The sequence below is a fragment of the Postia placenta genome, assembly GCF_002117355.1.
Source record: "Postia placenta MAD-698-R-SB12 unplaced genomic scaffold POSPLAscaffold_21, whole genome shotgun sequence".
Classification (NCBI taxonomy): domain Eukaryota; kingdom Fungi; phylum Basidiomycota; class Agaricomycetes; order Polyporales; family Adustoporiaceae; genus Rhodonia; species Rhodonia placenta.
The window spans coordinates 576,306-593,161 of NW_020169852.1; the positions used below are offsets into that span (position 1 = coordinate 576,306).

Genomic DNA, 16,856 nt, shown 5'->3' on the forward strand with positions numbered 1-16,856 from the left:
AGATGCCACAGTGGAGGTAGTATCCATCAATCAGAGAGTACTATGATATTGTGATGCCCTTCACGAGTAGTCTCCGAGGGTGGACGCATTCGCGGCGTACTCTGGGGTGCAGGGACGGAGTCAGATGACACGGATAGACGCGAGAGAGCACGACTAAGCTGAGAAGCCTCTGAGTTGTCGCTCTCCGAACTATCAAACGATATAGGATGCAAATCATGCGAAGCCTGGGCGGCATTACGGTGGCGCCGCGACCGAGGCTCCGTCGGGGATGCCCTTGGGTTGGTTGTATCAATTTCGTTGGCTGAGTCATCACCTGACAGTTCAATTGGCGCTCCTCGCGCGATGTAGAGTGTATGGTGTGGTTGAGAAAGGGCCGGCATGGGCGGAAAAGGTGCTAAGGAACGCTTTTTGGGGAGTCCATCTGGTATCTCCGCCGTCGGAGTATGAGAAGTATCAGGGTCTGCGGTCGCCGAAACTGGCCGATCTTCCATAGCACCGAAGATCGCGGCCTCGACGCCATTCCCCGAAGATGGCACGACGGTCGAGTGGGAATCTCGCACATGCCTTCGCATGAGAGAAGGCGGACGAGGGCGCTTCTTGAGGCGATCCTGAGATACCGCCGTGCCTGGAAGACCTCCCACATTGATACCGACCATCCGCCGGCGAGCAGGCTGTCCAACATGATCTGCGGGTAAATATGCGTCGGAGACCGGGCTTGCAAGTGTAGTGGTTCCCGGAGCAGGAAGTCCTGGTGCACACGTCGGACTGCATGGTATTGATCCACGAGCTAGTAGCAACGGCTTCTGAGCATGGAGACTTTCACTGGTTCCATGGGCATGGAACCTATCGTTCACATTATATATGTTAATTTCAGAAGCAAGAGCAATTTTGCAGATGACTTGCCGATGTGTTATCTGTCTCGCCGGCACAACGTCGGGAGCCAGATTATCCGCGGCCACACGCTGAAGCTCACGGTTTCGGGCGTTCTCAGAGATCCGGAGGGGCCCTCGGTGATCTGCATCAGACTCACTTCTAGTATCTTGCTGGACGAGGAATTGCCGCCGGTCTGGGACCAGCTGGCTGGATGAAACATTTCCGCGGGCAGCTCGACCCTTAGTATGCGGCTTCGCCGTCGAGCGAACAGAGCTCGCAGAATCATCATCGGATCCACTGACTGCTTCCAAGTTGAAGAACTCCACTTCCCCTGACGAATGAGGTGAGGCCACAACAGCCCTGCGGCTAGTTTTGCCCTTCCCGACGGCCGCCTTGCCCTTCGAATTTACTATGGCAGAACGCTTGAAGGGAGGAGCTTCACTTTCGTCGCTAGACGTAGCCCGAGCATCCTCTACTTCATCCCCTTCGTCCCCTTCATCTTCGAGCTGGGGGACGGTCCCACGTTTATGTCTGTAGCAACCACGTATGACATCTCCCCACAAGACGTATGAGCCACATGAGCTACATTCACCGCCTCTGGGGATGACCTGCTTATTTGAGGAGGTGAGGCGTAGGAAACTCTCGGACAAACACAACAGATGAGAGACGGCATGACAACCTGGTGTGGGGCACAAGGCGGTAGCGAGAGGGTCCTAAGTTAGGAATAAGAAGCGAAGTAATACGATATCGGCGGATACGTACAAGTGGGTAGGTACAGATAGCCTGCCGACAGACAGAACATTGTAGAGGCTGTTTTGCCGCAAGCAGTGTCGTCCACTTGCTTAAGTGGTCGGTCGTGAAGGAGCCTAGAATGAGATGGTAACATGTCATAAAGACCTCATGATTTAGGATCTGGATGCAGAAACGCACTGTCGGTGACATCGATTGGCACTTTTCTACCCGCACCTTGCTTGCCTGATTGGCCATCTACACCTTCCAGTTCTAAGGTGCAGGTAAATCCTACTGGTAACACGGCGTTTTTTGAGATCAACGATGTGGATGCGTCCTTCCAGGCTTTGGAAGCCTCTTCGGTAAACAGGGCGACACGTAAAGGCCATGTGCTATAAGGGTGAGAACAGATCATACTTCGCGCGACCCTGGATGAAGGTTGCTTTCCTGAGCAGGAGATTGATACCAGAGTCGATGACCTTACGATACGTTTGATTTGAGGTTTTTCCGTCTGTTACTTTCGCTGAAAACAGCCTGGCCGTCGTTGTCGCGGAGGTGTCGTGAAATATGGGGATGCTGCCAAGCCCACTCAAACTGCAAAGCGGCCAATTTGGAAGGAAATCCGTGTACTATCATTTGCATAACCCAAGGACGATTGTGCTTGGTTTTCCACGCGCCTTGAGTGATTTCACCATTATGTTGCCTATGGATGCCGTCCTCACTCAGATCGAGTTGGGCGTCGATGAATCAACTGCGAGCACTCACCTAATTCGGCGAGGGGGGCTCGGGGTACTCCCAATGTATGTCCTGAAATAAGATACAACTCATTGATCATGCGAATACGGATAACGCTACACACGCTGTAGAGCGTAGCGTGCGTACACTCTTTAGGAGATAGCACGCATAGAACGCTGGGAAACTATGGTTTGCCAGAGTGGATTTGGTCTTGCGAGGCATGTGCCTCAGTACACAGGCTGCAACTTATTGTCTACTTTGAGATAGGAGCAACGTAAAGAGGGATGGATAAAGTGAGCGCGCTACCATATTACATATGGTGCCAGTGGCTGAAGACTCGAGCAACGTGACGCGGCCGTACGCGGGTGAACGCGAAAAGTCACAGGATATTACTTGTGTGACAGTTCGCGACTCGCAATGTCACGCGGATACGCGTAGGGTATCCTCCCTCTACCCATCGCGCCTTCCGGTCTGTGTTCAACATTGTATAGTCTACCACGTTCTAGTCCTGGTCTGTAAGGACGCCTAAACTCTTGGCTTGCGTGCAGCTGGCAGTCATGGACAGAGACGACGCCATCTCTATCTCAGATGACTCTGGCGACGAGCAGTATGCCGACCGACGCGCCATTCTCGAGCCTGCTATTCGCAACGTCGTTGATGCTCTCGGTGGATACGAGGGGGAATCATACAGACTTGGTGATGAATGCTATGGCTGTCTCAAAGATCTCAAGAAGCTCTGGCGCAAGGACGACACGGACGACGACCGCACAGTCGCGCGCATCTTTTGGGAGACGCGCCTGCTACCCAACGATCTCATTCCTATCCTTCTGGAGACTGCTGGGAAAGGCCTTCTTGAGGACAAATGCGCCATTGCATGCGCGGACCTTATGACTGCAATGACTTGGCCCATCGACCTAGCGGAGGAGCTGAAGGAGCTGGATGATGACTACGATAAAGGCGCTGATTATACGCAGCTCCTGCTCAGCCACCTCCATTATAAGGTTGCCGTGCTCAAACCTGGAGTCATGCAGGCTCTGTTCGGCATCATTCTCCCCTGCCTTGCTAAGAGTTCAAAGGAGAGAAAGGAGAGAGACACCCAGGTCATTAATGTCATCCTGTATCTTATTCGCAACCTCGCTTTCATCAAGGACCTACCCGCCAACATGCACACCAGCGCGGATCAGGCCGAGTTCTCTTCGTTGCAGACACGCCTTATCAAAAGCCTCTCTGACTCGAACGTGTTCGATTTATTGTTGACAATTGCCTCGAATGCGAACACGGATCCAATGTTCAATAGTTGGAATGCGCTCGTTCTGGAGATATTCTACCTACTCTTCCGCGGCATACAGCCGTCCTCCTTAGCTATAGACCAAACTCAGGTTCGCATCATAGTTGATCCAGATGGAGAGAAAACTCATCCCCTCGTAGCAACCAGCCCAGAACCTCCAACGTCTCCTGGCCGTTGAGGACGAACGTAAGCGCAATTTCGCTCGCAAAGCAACGTCACGCCACTCTCGCTTCGGCACGACAATATCTGTCCAACTAAACCCAAAGAAAGGGCAGCAATCGCACAAGGAGGGAGACGCCAGTGGAAATGCGAACGCGCCCGACCCTGAAGGATCATCGCGAGCGTTTGTGCTGCACCGTCAGCAAGCTATAAACCGGGAGGCGGGAAGCTTGTTGGACTTAGCAAAACGGCAGAAGACGCAAAAAAGCAAGATAATTGACGAGCTTGGTCGTGACGATAACCTCTCCCTCGATGCGAAGCTCATATTGCAAAATCTCGCGAGAACGTTCATCGAGGCCTGCTTTAACCGTGAGTACCGCGGTTTCGTTAGGGCATGGTCCGATTGACGCGTATACGTTCGCAGCATTCCTAGCTTCTCTGCTCAAGGATATCAGAGCGGAGAGGCCGAAGATCACAGAGAAGGACAACCTTCGTCTGCTCTACGTGGCAAAATGGTTCCTAGATTTCTTTTTGTGCGTTCGGGCGAAAGAAGGGCCCGACAGTCCGTGGAAGTTTGGTCTCATCGCAGAGGTCACTGAGCGCGCATGGATTGTATGGGTCCTGAAGCGCATGCGGGAAGCAGTCGAAGAAAAGGTCTGTGGTCCCCTATGTTCGTAACTATACATCCTGACGCGTACTGTGTTCTAGCCGAAATTGTGGAATGAGCTACAAGCAGGCATCGAGTGCCTCACGCAGCTTATCCTCGTCATCGATAATATGTCCTCTTCTGGCGACGAGGACGTGATTGACGCGGCAGAAGTTCTGCAGCAGCAGATTATCTATAATGGAGAGATGCTCGACATAGCCTTCGAGAGTCTACGCACGTACAAGGAAGGCACGCAAAGTCTCGCCTACCTGGATTCCAGCGTATATTTGGCCTTTGCTCTAATGCGGATGGTCGAGCGATGGGGAAAGAAACGTGGGCCGGGAGGCGAGATGTATGTTCGACGGAAAGCGAAAGCAAGGAGAAAGAAGAAATGTGAGAATATAATCTGACTCATCTCGTGATTCGCACTGATGAGGATGCCCAGCTGCTGCCGAAGGCGAAGGCGTGCCTGATGTTGATGAAGAGGAAGACAATCGTGAGGACGAGGACATCGTTCATGAAACGATGTTCACGTTCGATATGTTTCAGCAGGTTCGTTGTCTGGACATCATACTGTGCGCTGAAGTCTTATTGTCCTCGACGTAGAAATTCGCGCACCCTGACATCACGCAAACACTCTTGGCGTATCTTGCGCGATACAAGGAGATCAGCTCCGCAGAGAAGATGAAACGGGTCGTTAACCTGATGCATCGACAGGCTGTGAAAGCGAAAGCCGAAGGCCTTTTCTTCAATGTCAGCTAACCGCTTCGCTTGTTTGTTTGATTCTTGACCATTGTTACCCGATAGGTATCTACGTTGGATCTGTTCAAGTCAATTCTTGCCGACCAGAAGTCGCTTCCCAAGGGACAGCCATACAAGGATCTCGTCGACTTGATCAATTTCCTACTACGCAAGTTCTTCAAAGCAGTTGAAGAGGACTCCTTCTTAGTCGTCGAGGTAATTCACTCCCGGTGGATGCATGTAGCTGGCTTCTAAGATATGTTACCAGGCGTTCTTCCCCAAGAATAGGGGGCATTGGAAGCAGTACTCCAGCTGGGAACCGGAGAAGAGCATCAAAGAGGATCGCCCCCTTGACGACAACAGGTTCCCGCTAGAAGTTCAGGTGAAGAAGGGATACTCGTGGAGTGAACAGCTCGGAATTGCCATCGCCTGCTTGGTCGAAGAAGGCAAGCAAAGTCTGATAGACTGGGTTAAGCAGGTACGATAGACATAATTGTGTTTGAAGTTATATAACTGACCACTATCGCGTAGATTCTCATGCTCACTATCGGACAAAGACAGAGGATCATTGAAGATACCGACGGGTCTTCGTCGGCCGTTCAAGACGTATCTGACGGCGAAGGCGATGTGTCCGACGCTGGATCACCAACGCGAACCCGAGGTCCCTCCAATGAAGCACTTGCAAAGTTTACTGACTATTGTGAGCCATGCCTCACGACTCATCAGCGGGCTGCATTTTGATCGAAGCGTTCTTCAGTGATACCGTATATCAATGACGAAGAAGCGAATGCAGCAACCAAAGACTCTTACCTGAAGCTCGTATTCCGTCTCGTGAAATTTCAAGTCCTTGATGAAAGTACGAGTCAATTTCCATATCGTGTTAGAACAACTGCTCACGCTCCCAAAAGCTGCTGACGAACTAGAGTGGTATATCCCTGCCGCCATTCTCCCTGACGATTTGCAGCGGAGCCTAAATATTATCAATCAGTTCCTCGAGAAGCCGTTAGACCTGGAGGGCAAAAAGGCTTCACAGCTCATTAGCAAGAAACGGAAGCGAAGGAGACGACGCCGTTCTCCTTCGCCAGATGCTAACGAAGAGTCTTCTGAGGATGAGGTCCCAAAGAAAAAGAAAGAGAAGAAGAAGAAAGAAAAACAACAGTACAAGTCCGCTCAGTTCATCGAGGACAGTGATGCAGAGCTCGCCGACATGGAAGCATTCCTGGAGAAAGAGAAGGCGCTGCGGGAGAAGACTGCGAAGGCGGCAGCTGAAACAGGTCGTATCGCAACGATGAAACCGACAGGGACGAAAAAGCGTCGCAAGAAGGCGGGGGACAATGGTACGGCAAAGAAGAGACGAAAAAGAGGGGGCAATGCAGAGGTAACTGAGGCGGAGAAGAACCAGAGCGATGGCAACGACTCGGATGAGAGCGAGTTGAATATCTTTGGGTCTCCACCTCGATCGCCATCGACTGCGCAGACGTCCCCTGAAATAGAGGAAGAACAAGTGAAGCCACGCCCTCGACCACGACCACGACCACGAGTTCAGGCCCAACCGTCAGCCTCGGACGAAGCCCATGAAAACACACAAGATGCAGTCAAGCCTCTATCTCTTACATCACTGAGTCCGTTGGACGAAGCTTCAGATAGGGACCCCGAAGGCTCGCATCGCGCAACAATGAGCAGGAAGAAAGGACGTCTTCAGCTGGTCTTATCGGACGAAGAGGATGACTGAGCATGGAACATTTTACCGACATTGTATACTTAGCTTACTCCGAGTGGTTCAGCGCGAGCTTAGCGAATCCATGTAAGGTGTCCGTTGGACAAATGCAAACGATGTTTTGCATAGAAACGCAGGCTTCAAAGAGTGAGTACATACAATAGACATAACATGATTATTGCATGGGCACATGCTATCGCCGTTGTCGTAGGAGCTGCAACGCCAATTCCTCTTCATCTTCAAGGCTATCATGGACGTGACTACGCTCAGCGTCCGACTTTTTGGTCCGCTTAGACGGTGGGGGAACAGCTTCGCGATCGCTGTCCTCAGAATCCGATGGCAAGTCGAACTGAGGGCTGACGTAGCCATCGTCCTCGTCAGGCGGAGCCACGGTTGCAAATGTAGCGACCCCTCCATCATCGCCGTGGCCTGTCTCCTACGACATCCGATTAGCATCTGCTATACCTGACCGACCTGACAGGCACTCACCTCTCGTTCCCGCTCCTTGCGTTTACGCTTCTTCTCTCTCTTCTTCTCCTTTGCCTCAGCCTTGTCAGCAACATCCGCCTGCTTCAGCTTGCCGCGCTCGCCCTCGGCAAATTGCCGACCCGCCTCCTTCACGTCCTCAGCACCCTTGAACACCTCCTCCGCCGTCTTCATTTCGTAAACTTTGTGCGGGTTCCCCTCATCGTCAAACACGAGCTTCTCGCCCCTTGGTGCAGATTTCGCAAGTGCCTTTTTCGACAACGCCATCTTCTGCTTGCGCTTCGAGATGAAATCCGATGCGGGCAGCGCATCGTCACCCGGCAGCTCGTGGTCAGCGCGCTTCAGTGTGATGAAATCGTCGTCCGAGTCCGCCCGATCTGCAGAGTGATCCACGAGCTTGTTGTAATGCGCGGATAAAATATCCTGGTTTTTGCGCTCGAACATGCGATCGTACTTAGTGCGAACGCGATCCTCCTGTCCACAAAAAACTCTAGACTCAGTAACATGGCAAACCGTAGGGGCGATGAACTCTACCTTCGTCTTATTCCCACTCGCCTCGAGCTCGGCGGCAGTTCCTGCGGGATCATCCTCGTCATCTGAGCTCTGCTCAGCTGCACTGCTCTCATCATCGCTATCATCCGAGTCTGGGCTAGAACGCTCCTGTGGACGATGCGCAAGTGACGCCTCCGGGGTGACGGCCGCATAAGACGCGTTTTTCCGCTTCTTCGCCATCTCTTTGGTGAGAAATTTGATTTTGGGCATACCAGGCAGACCAAGTGCCTCCGCAAAGCGTTCGGCGGGGAGCTCGGCGACCTTGAAGATTGATTTGTCCTTCTGCAAATGCACGGAACGCAGGTAGGATACAAATGCCTGGGTGTAACACATGGTATAGGTCAATGTGCCTAAACCTGAATGAATGGTACGCACCCGCTGGGCCAGATACTTGATCTCGGGATCCTGGAAGGCCAAGTTTTGCAGTTGATTCTCAATGCTTTGAGTCTTACTTGCTCTGATTTTGATCTTCTCTGCTGTGATGCTCTTCTTCGCCAAAGCCTGCGTCATGCCCTCCTCCTCGCTCGGCATCAAAAACAGCAAACCCTTCCCTGCGCTCTCATATCGCGCCGTGCGACCCACTCGGTGGATATACGTCTCCGCATCCTCCGGTGCATCTACTTGGAGCACCCAGTTGACTGCCGGGAAGTCAAGCCCGCGTGCGGCGATATCCGTGGCGAACAGCACCGCGTGCTTCATGCCTGTGAAGCGCTGGAACGTTGCGAGGCGCGTCATCTGCTTCTGCTTCCCGTGTAGGTGCAGCAACGGCACGCCAGGGTGCAGGCGGCGGAATGTCTCGAACACGAAGCGCACCTGCTTGCACGACGAGAGGAAGACGAGCACTTTGCTCTGTAGATGGCTCTTCAGGAATGACCAGAGCAAATCGAGCTTCTGGTCGAGTGTGCACAGCACGTAGTGCTGTTCGAGGCTTTTGGGCATCGCGCTTGCGTTATCAGAATCGTGCACGCCGATGTAAACGGGGTCTTTGAGGCTGAGACGGGCAAGGTTGGAGACGGAGTCGGTCTGCGTGGCTGAGAATAGGAGCGTCTGGCGGGCTTTTGGGAGGTGGGATAGAAGGGCTGAAAGTGTGCGTTGGAAGCCCATATCGAGGATGCGGTCGGCCTCATCAAGCACTATAAGTCGTGAAAATCAGTTTAATTGCAATTGCATCACCGCGCGCCAAACGTACCGAGCATTTGCAGGTTGTCACATTCAAACCCGATGGTTTGGTCCATGTGCTGCAGTAAACGACCTGGTGTCGCTACAAGGATGTTCATGCGCGAAAGACGCTCACGTTCGTCCTTGACATTCTTCCCGCCAATGACGAGACCTGCAGAAAAACTATGATACCCGCCAATTGAGCGAAGGACATCGAAAATTTGAACGGCCTAGAACAGGTCAAATACAACCATACAACCAAAAGAGAACGACCTCCTCACTCACCAATTCTCTTGTAGGCGAAATGATCAGCGCACCCAGACCATCCTGAGGTCCCCACTTTCTCCGATACAAGATCTCGAGTACTGGCACAAGGAACGCAAGCGTCTTCCCACTTCCAGTGCGAGCTGCCCCGAGTACATCCTTTCCTTTGAGAGAGACTGGCAAGCTTTTCGCTTGGATGTCCGTCATATCCACGAAGAATGCCTTCTTAAGACCTAATTGAGGAAACTTCAAATCTCGCAACAGAAACCCTCGAGATTCGACAACGAAAACTTACCTCGCTTCGTAAGGTCTGAGATAGGCAGGTCCGCGAATGACTTCATGTCGGCAGGAGCATCCTAGGTCAAGAGACACTGCGTCAATGCATGAGTACAGACGAGGACAGTGGGAGCTGCAATACGTACATATTCAAGAGCAGCCTTATCAAGGATGTCTACTGCTTGTACCGCCGCTGTTTTCTTCGACCTCGACGACTTGAGCGAAGGCTTTTTAGCCTTCGAGGTATTTGCCAGCTTTTTAGGACGCGAGGGGCCCGCTTGTGCCATGTCTTGGAGGTGAGGGCCAGGAAACGTCGGCTCTGGGCACAGTGAACCACGCTGTATGCAGTAGAGAAATGAGGAGACGGTGAAAGGCGCGGTGGACGACGCTAATCGCGCCTCGATCGGAGTATCAAATATCTACAAAAACTTGTTACTGTATTGATGATATCACAAGCGGAGTTAAAGGTACTCTTGCTTCATGCTGATCCTCTCATACACTCCGCAGATAGGTCCGATTGTTACAAGGAGAGGTGGTCGGAACCCGATCATTACTATTCACCTATTTGTTCTTGCTGAATGTCTCACCGCAAGCTTCTGCTTGTCGTGTATAGTGTTGCCGCCGGTCGTACTAAGCCCGCACGCATCGCTTAGCTGGCAAACGTCACAGACATGCCTGGCCTCGTGTGATCATCAACATGTCTCGTCTCAGGGGTCTCGAAGCTGTGCTTTTAGCAAAGACCACGGGCCTAGTATTGTCGTTGACTGTGAGGTACGGCATAGCTTTCGCTATAGCCCCACTAAGTTGGGTCAGCTCACTTTCAACCAGATCAGCGCCCGCTGCCAGTCCATTGCTGATATATAGCACAAGAGCATAGTCGACGCTGGCACCGGTAGAACGCTCCAATTCATCACGCTGCCTTGTACTGCAACACGAGCCGCCGCTAGAAGCCTGCCCCAGTCGACTCGCTAGTAGATCTTGAATGAAGAATGGCATACGCCATTTTAGACTCATATTCTCAGTCGCTCCAAACCGAACAAGCTCCTACAATTTCTTCGTCTCCGTCGCAGTATTCGCCCTCCGTGTATGAGCAACTTACCGAGAAGCTCCCGAGCCCTCGAGAAATTCTCAGCCCCTCAGCCCCATCTTTCCTTCTTACTCCTCTCCCAACCGTCGCGACGCTGACAGCACTCCTATCATCTGTCGAGCAACCATCCTACGATCCTGCGGGGCAAGTTGTCTGGTGCCGTGACGTTCTCTCGCTCGCGGAACGACTTGGAAGTCCACTCACAACTCACTCCAATGGGCCTCTGCAGATCAACGATCCCACACTGCGGCGTCTCCTGGATGTTGCTCTCCCCATGCTTCTTAGGCTGTCCACGCGGCGAAAGCCAATGCAAAGCTTCGTTCCAGGATATGTCGCCGAAGCACTTTATCTATGCGCAATGTGCGAGGCCAGAGGCTCGTTCCCACACCACATAGCTTTGAACCCGAAGTTGGCATTCACGCATTTCGAGGCAGCCGCGAAAGCGGGATTCCATTCGGCCTATTACAATCTAGGAACAGACTTCGAGCAGTTCGGGGACGTCAAGCACGCATTGCAGTGCTTCGAACGTGGCGCCGAAAATGGTGCTCCGAATTGCCTATACGTGCGTCCCGTACATGTAATGGCATCATATCTCACTTTAACGTGACGGTCTCGTAGCATCTAGGCTTAGCACATTTGACAGGCCAGCTTGGTCTCCCCGAGGCGCCAGATACTGCGCTTCCACTCCTCAAACAAGCTGCTGTCCTGGCAACCGTTGACGTCCCGGAGCCTGCTTATCTCTATGCGCTGTTGCTCCTGCAGGAGTTTGAGTCAGTCTTCGTCGGACCCGCATTGCTTGATCCTCTTATCCCGCGTGGATCCACTCCCGAGCGCGAGGCGCGCACGCACTTGAAACGTGCCGCGTACCTGAACCACGCGCCTGCGCAGGCGCGCCTCGGACGCGCGTATGAGCTTGCAGACGCGGGCTGCGCTTTCGACCCGGTGCTCAGCGTGCAGTATTACGCGCTCGCGAGCGCACAGGGCGAGCTCGAGGCCGACATGGCGCTTAGCAAGTGGTTCCTCTGCGGAAGCGAGGATGCGTTCGCGAAAGACGAAGTACTTGCGTACGAGTATGCGGAGCGCGCGGCGCGGAGAGGGCTCGCAAGCGCACAGTTTGCGATGGGATACTATACGGAGGTAGGTATTGGCTGCGCAAAGGACGTTGCTACTGCAAGGAAGTGGTACACACCGGTGCGTTACTTAACCTTAAACCGGCCGAACACCGGTCGCTGAGCTTCAATATCCGCAGGCCGCCCAGCAGGGCAACACTGATGCCTCCGATCGTCTGAAGGCGCTTTCTCGTTCACAGTCACTTTCGCGCAAGGAACACGAGAAGCTCACGGACACCCAGCTCGTCCGTAAACGCACGCAAGCCCGCATGCGCTCGCAGGCGGCTGCAGCACCTCCTATGCCACCGCTTCCTCCCTCGCCATCCGTCGCTTCCTTCGCCAATACGTCTGGTGTCCCTCCTCCAATGAACGCGCAGGCGTCGGTCGCACCTCTCAACTTCCGGAAGGCTGCAGCACCGCAAGGACCTCCGCGTGCACCAGCAATGGGAAGCGGGCCTCCTCCGAGCGCAAATGCGCAATACCGTGGCCCTCCATCCAGAGATGCTTCTCCCGCTCGTGCAGCGCCGTACCAGTATCAAAGCACGCCGTCCAACGCACCCTCATCTGGCCCCCAAATGAGAATCAACACTCCACCTGGCGGGCTGGGACATGGCCCTCATCCCAATGCAGGCCCAGGTGCTGATCATAATGGACGCCCCCCAAATTCCTACCCTGGGTCCGGTCCCAATCCATATGGAGGTCCCGGTCCCAATCCATATGCAGGTCCTGGGCCGAATCCTAGCGCACGTCCCAACCCTAATGCACGTCTCGGCCAGAACTCAGACGCCCGCCCTGGCCCGAACTCCAATGCGTACTCTGGCCCAAACTCTGGTGCACGTCCTAGTCCAGGGTCGAATGGCCACGCCGCACAGAGGCGCGAGCCCCAAGGGCCGAGTGATCGAGCTATGACGCCGCCGCAGATGCCGATGACGGCAATGCCTACGTACAAGGGTCCGCGCACTTTCCAGGAGATGGGGGTGTCCGTTCAGAAACAAGAAGATGGAGAGAAATGTGTTGTGATGTAATTTACGCGCACCGGTTCTGCTAAATTATAATTCGGTATGCATGCTACGTGTGTTTGACGTTGGGGTGTTTATCTCATGGGATTATTGGTGTCTTACGCATATACCCCTTTATATCTGCACCTCCATCAGCAGAGACTAGCACTCATTCAGCAGGTCTCAAGTCACACGGTGAGATGAGATCTTCTGGGCCACATACTAGCGATGCACCTGCGCCGACTTCGTTTCTGCTTCGCAACATCACTTTTTGAGTATCCCTTTTGTTCGTGACTGCAACGCCAATCACTTACAATTGATCGACTGCATCCGTGCAGAAGAAGCTCAGGGACACTAACAAACTGGCACATTCCCGCTTTTTGTCTGTTACCGTGAGAGTTCGCTTTAACGTGTCATCGTACTGCTACCTCTATGCGTCAAGGAATCAAGAGAATTGGTCCAGATGGTCGTGTATGTGCACCCCCTGACTGTTAGGCGTCGAGTCTCGAGCTGTCCGGTCTGCGGCACTAGTCTTAATGCTAGCAACTGCTCCATCAGCAAAGAACTATCAACCTTCAATAGGGCTTGCTTCATGCTCTACCGCTACACTGCGACCACAGCGCAGCAGCCCCTTTTAAGGACTAGAATATATTTCTGACTTGGGGCGTGTCTCTCAGGCCACCACATAAACCATACAACCGTATGACAGGTAGTCCGTGTGGGTCCGTGTAGGCGGCTCCCTGGAGACAAAACAAAGCGGCATTAGCCGCCACCTGCCACATCATTATTAGACGCCAGCGCTGTTCTCCTTTTGTGACCTACACGATGGACGCGGAGGACTTTCCTCCTTCTCAGCCAATACCTTCATGTCCCAGCAATTACAACGGGCTGCTATCATGTCCTCCATCCTGTAAGGTTGATCTCTGTTGTGCCTGACACTCGGCTTTGCCGGACAAGTATGCCAACGATCCGTTTCTGGCCGAAGTCCTCGCCATGGATCCTGCTTGCGATCACAATCCACACGCGTAGATGTGTTATGGTGGTGCTTTTCAGTATGGCAATATGTTATCGTCGACGGCAAGTAGATTTATTGTTGCGTCACGTTCACTTCAACGCCGCCGAGGTAAGTGCTTTATTTTATCACACGTCTATGACTATTAGATTTCATTCTTCAATGCACGTTCAAGGGACTTATTGCGATGAGTAGGATGCTAATCTATTTCTCTGTGCAGATTGCTTGTCATGGCGCAGCCCTCATGGTTACGGATGCCTTACATCTTGTGCTCGGAATACAGGCATCTGTTCTTTTATCTCATTCAGGTGAGACCGCTATCCAAGTTCACGAATGATGCTTCGTGGCAGTTCTAGTCTTTGATTCTCCGTCTCCTTGCGGTGCGTGTCACTGTTGAATCGCTGTATAAGCGCCGATAAGCGTTCAGTTGACTGCCATCAAGCCCAATTTTTGTCATTCTCATGTCTCTGTTGTTCGTCGACGTTGTGTATGACGAACATGTCAATGGCAGGGGCCTTATTTCCCGTTGTGTACACAAATCACAGCGTTTTCCAGACATGGTAATTTTATGTATTTACTCGCTGTTGTCTTCGTGGGTCCGTGTTTGTACCTGTCCAAACAAAAGCCTAAGGAGGCAAAAACCAATCCAACCCCAATCAAACCTTCGTTGCCGCCCGGCTCATCGATTTCCAGGGCTGTGAACAAGCTGTCTTAGCCAACAGCCGCCTTCCTCTCCGGCGATATAAACCACTCCCCCCGCCGCTGCCATGGCCATCCCATCCGGCCTCGCTCGAGATCCAAAGCTGATTCCTCGCCATGGTCCACCGAGATCGTAAATACGAGACCCTCTCCGGACGTCCTGCCAAGGCCCTCGTGATCTCCCGGCGCAATATCCAACGAGCTAAATCCCAAGCACGCCGCCCCTTCAACGCCGCGGCGTTCCAGAAAGCACAACCGGATGCCGATCCCGATGCATGGAAGAAAGATCTCGTATCCTATACCTTCCCCGGAATACGATACAGGGACTCTGCGCCACTCAGCCTCGAGTATCCCCGACGACTTCTCAAGCCCGCTGACATCGCGCCTGTCTCGATGGACAATATCACGCGCACAGAGTCTGAGTACCAGGGCATGACTCTGGATTATCTGCGGAGGGGGTTGGCGGCGATGTCAAACAGGTACGTCAGAGATGACTCTGCGCTTGTACATCTTATGGACCGTTCCTAGGTTTATGGGCACATACAAGCATTTCCAGACCCAACGCCCCATGGCTGCCATCCCAAACGAGGCGACTGTCCTCGTCAGCGACTACGGCCTGTCATGTCTCCCTTCTCATGTTTTCGCCGTGTTTGACGCCAGCGACACGGAGTTCATATCGCCTTCTCTTGGAGGTCTGACGAGCCCAATGTCCGCATCCAGGGAGGTAGCATACTATCCCGTCCACGGCGTTGTCTTCCTTGCGCATTGCAGCAAGCTGCCGCAGTTCAAAAAGATGAAGCCGCGCCTGCTCGCGCGGGTGCCCGGCACGCCCACGCAGTCTGCCACGACCAAGTTCTCCATGCCTGTCGTCCCGCTGCGCGTCCCATCCATAAAGGCGTTCACTCCCGTGCTGCACTACGTTTACAGTCTTAATACCGAAGATCTCCTGCGCTCTCTTGTGCCCGGCATCGGGCAGCCGTCCCCGCGCCCCGTGCCCCAGATGCATGAGCCCTTCGCGACGATTCCGTCGTTGCGCAAGGACCTTCCGCGCCAGCAGCGCATCGCGCACATCGCGAAGTGCACCGTGGAGCACTTTGGATGGGATCTGTCGCCGATCTCTGCCTGCGCATTGCGTGTCGAGGCTGTATGGCGCAATGCGGCCTGCCTTGGCGTCACCGATGACAACTTCTGGAAGACGATAGGTCTCGCATGGGAGGCATGTCTTGCTGCTCTGCGGCTTTGCGAGACGGAATCCTCAGGGAAGGTCGAGGGTGTCTCGGCTTAAAGCCAGTATTTCCTGGTGCTGTGCCAACTAGGTAACTCTGTGTTGTCTTATGTGTATTCCGCGATTCTGTAGCAGTAAGTATGTCTCATATGTCTTGATTGAACACCCCCCTGCTTCCCTGATTGGTAACACTACGCATGTATTCTTGTTTAGCGCCATGTATGAGATCTATCAAAGACGTACATCGTATGAAGAAGCCTTCTTCCTGCAAGCAGATTGTACTCATAATAGCACAACGCGGATGGCAGGGAACAGAGAACAGGAACCTCGCATCTGGTCTGCACGTGAGATTGAGCGCACGCGTGTCTGCCAGCTTCTTGCACGCTAAACTCGCATATTCGGTGTCACCACCTCACTGGAGGTCTCTCCGAATCATGACGAATTGGCGGCAAGCACAGAAAAGCTTGAGGGTTGCTGTTTCGGAAGCTGTACTGACGACCGCGGTATAGAGTGGACATGTGACCGTGTCATGAACACTCCCTTGATCAACCCCGTGCACCATCGTACATCAGTGTCAACGTTTACAGGATCCCTATGTTGCATATAATGTAGACATACGAATCCATGCTGTTAGCAACGCTTTGACGTGTCGCCGCCTGCTTTCTACGACTGTCACTTGGTTCATAAGCACAATCTGCCGCCGATGCCATTATAAGCAGCCCGTCACATCCTTGACTTGACTCACATGGACCACTCAGGCTTGCCCTGTCTCCTACTGCCACTGCATGCAATGGCCCGTTGAAAGTGTTGTGTCATGATGGAGAGAAACGGCCCCTGTCAACCTTTCATGGTCACATGCAGACCGAGCTGGTAGCTTGAGGTTCAAACTATTTCTACCGTGCGTGCAACAATCGCTTGCAGCACCCACGTTCAGCTCCAACAATGAAAATCTTTACTCACAGTGCTCAATGAAACTGAATACAACTGACGACTGAATTACATGGGTTGGTAAGAGGCCATGCTTGCCGCCATTTTCATTGTATGTACTCACTTTATGTAAACGCAGTACAAGCAGATCAGATCATTACTGTGTATAGACTCA

The 16,856-nt window shown here is 53.0% G+C and overlaps 5 protein-coding genes across 5 annotated transcripts; 3 read left to right on the forward strand and 2 right to left on the reverse strand.

Moving 5' to 3' along the window:
* Positions 1-1,415: 1,415 nt before the first annotated feature.
* POSPLADRAFT_1158900 (hypothetical protein) lies at positions 1,416-2,559 on the reverse strand (the record flags this gene model as incomplete). The annotated part of the gene is made up of 5 exons (XM_024487380.1): positions 1,416-1,586; positions 1,907-2,030; positions 2,087-2,305; positions 2,368-2,425; positions 2,460-2,559. Coding segments are annotated over 5 exons (672 nt in total), but the record flags the coding sequence as incomplete, so codon positions are not given.
* A 335-nt stretch (positions 2,560-2,894) lies between these two features.
* POSPLADRAFT_1158632 (hypothetical protein) lies at positions 2,895-6,903 on the forward strand (the record flags this gene model as incomplete). The annotated part of the gene is made up of 11 exons (XM_024487340.1): positions 2,895-3,716; positions 3,766-4,153; positions 4,176-4,438; positions 4,493-4,823; positions 4,876-4,982; positions 5,037-5,183; positions 5,238-5,387; positions 5,440-5,649; positions 5,703-5,871; positions 5,929-6,027; positions 6,056-6,903. The coding sequence occupies 11 exons, from the start codon at positions 2,895-2,897 to the stop codon at positions 6,901-6,903; spliced, it is 3,534 nt and encodes a 1,177-aa protein (XP_024333650.1).
* Positions 6,904-7,081: 178 nt separating this feature from the next.
* Positions 7,082-9,911, reverse strand: POSPLADRAFT_1158696 (hypothetical protein; the record flags this gene model as incomplete). Its single annotated transcript, XM_024487350.1, has 8 exons — positions 7,082-7,324; positions 7,378-7,848; positions 7,909-8,244; positions 8,302-9,059; positions 9,116-9,314; positions 9,370-9,581; positions 9,644-9,704; positions 9,771-9,911. 8 exons carry the CDS (start codon positions 9,909-9,911, stop codon positions 7,082-7,084), a joined length of 2,421 nt encoding a protein of 806 aa, XP_024333651.1.
* Positions 9,912-10,613: 702 nt separating this feature from the next.
* Positions 10,614-12,845, forward strand: POSPLADRAFT_1158541 (hypothetical protein; the record flags this gene model as incomplete). The annotated part of the gene is made up of 3 exons (XM_024487328.1): positions 10,614-11,273; positions 11,330-11,902; positions 11,961-12,845. 3 exons carry the CDS (start codon positions 10,614-10,616, stop codon positions 12,843-12,845), a joined length of 2,118 nt encoding a protein of 705 aa, XP_024333652.1.
* Positions 12,846-14,646: 1,801 nt separating this feature from the next.
* On the forward strand, positions 14,647-15,814 carry POSPLADRAFT_1037305 (hypothetical protein; the record flags this gene model as incomplete). The annotated part of the gene is made up of 2 exons (XM_024477212.1): positions 14,647-15,008; positions 15,058-15,814. The coding sequence occupies 2 exons, from the start codon at positions 14,647-14,649 to the stop codon at positions 15,812-15,814; spliced, it is 1,119 nt and encodes a 372-aa protein (XP_024333653.1).
* Between the last annotated feature and the right edge of the window lie 1,042 nt (positions 15,815-16,856).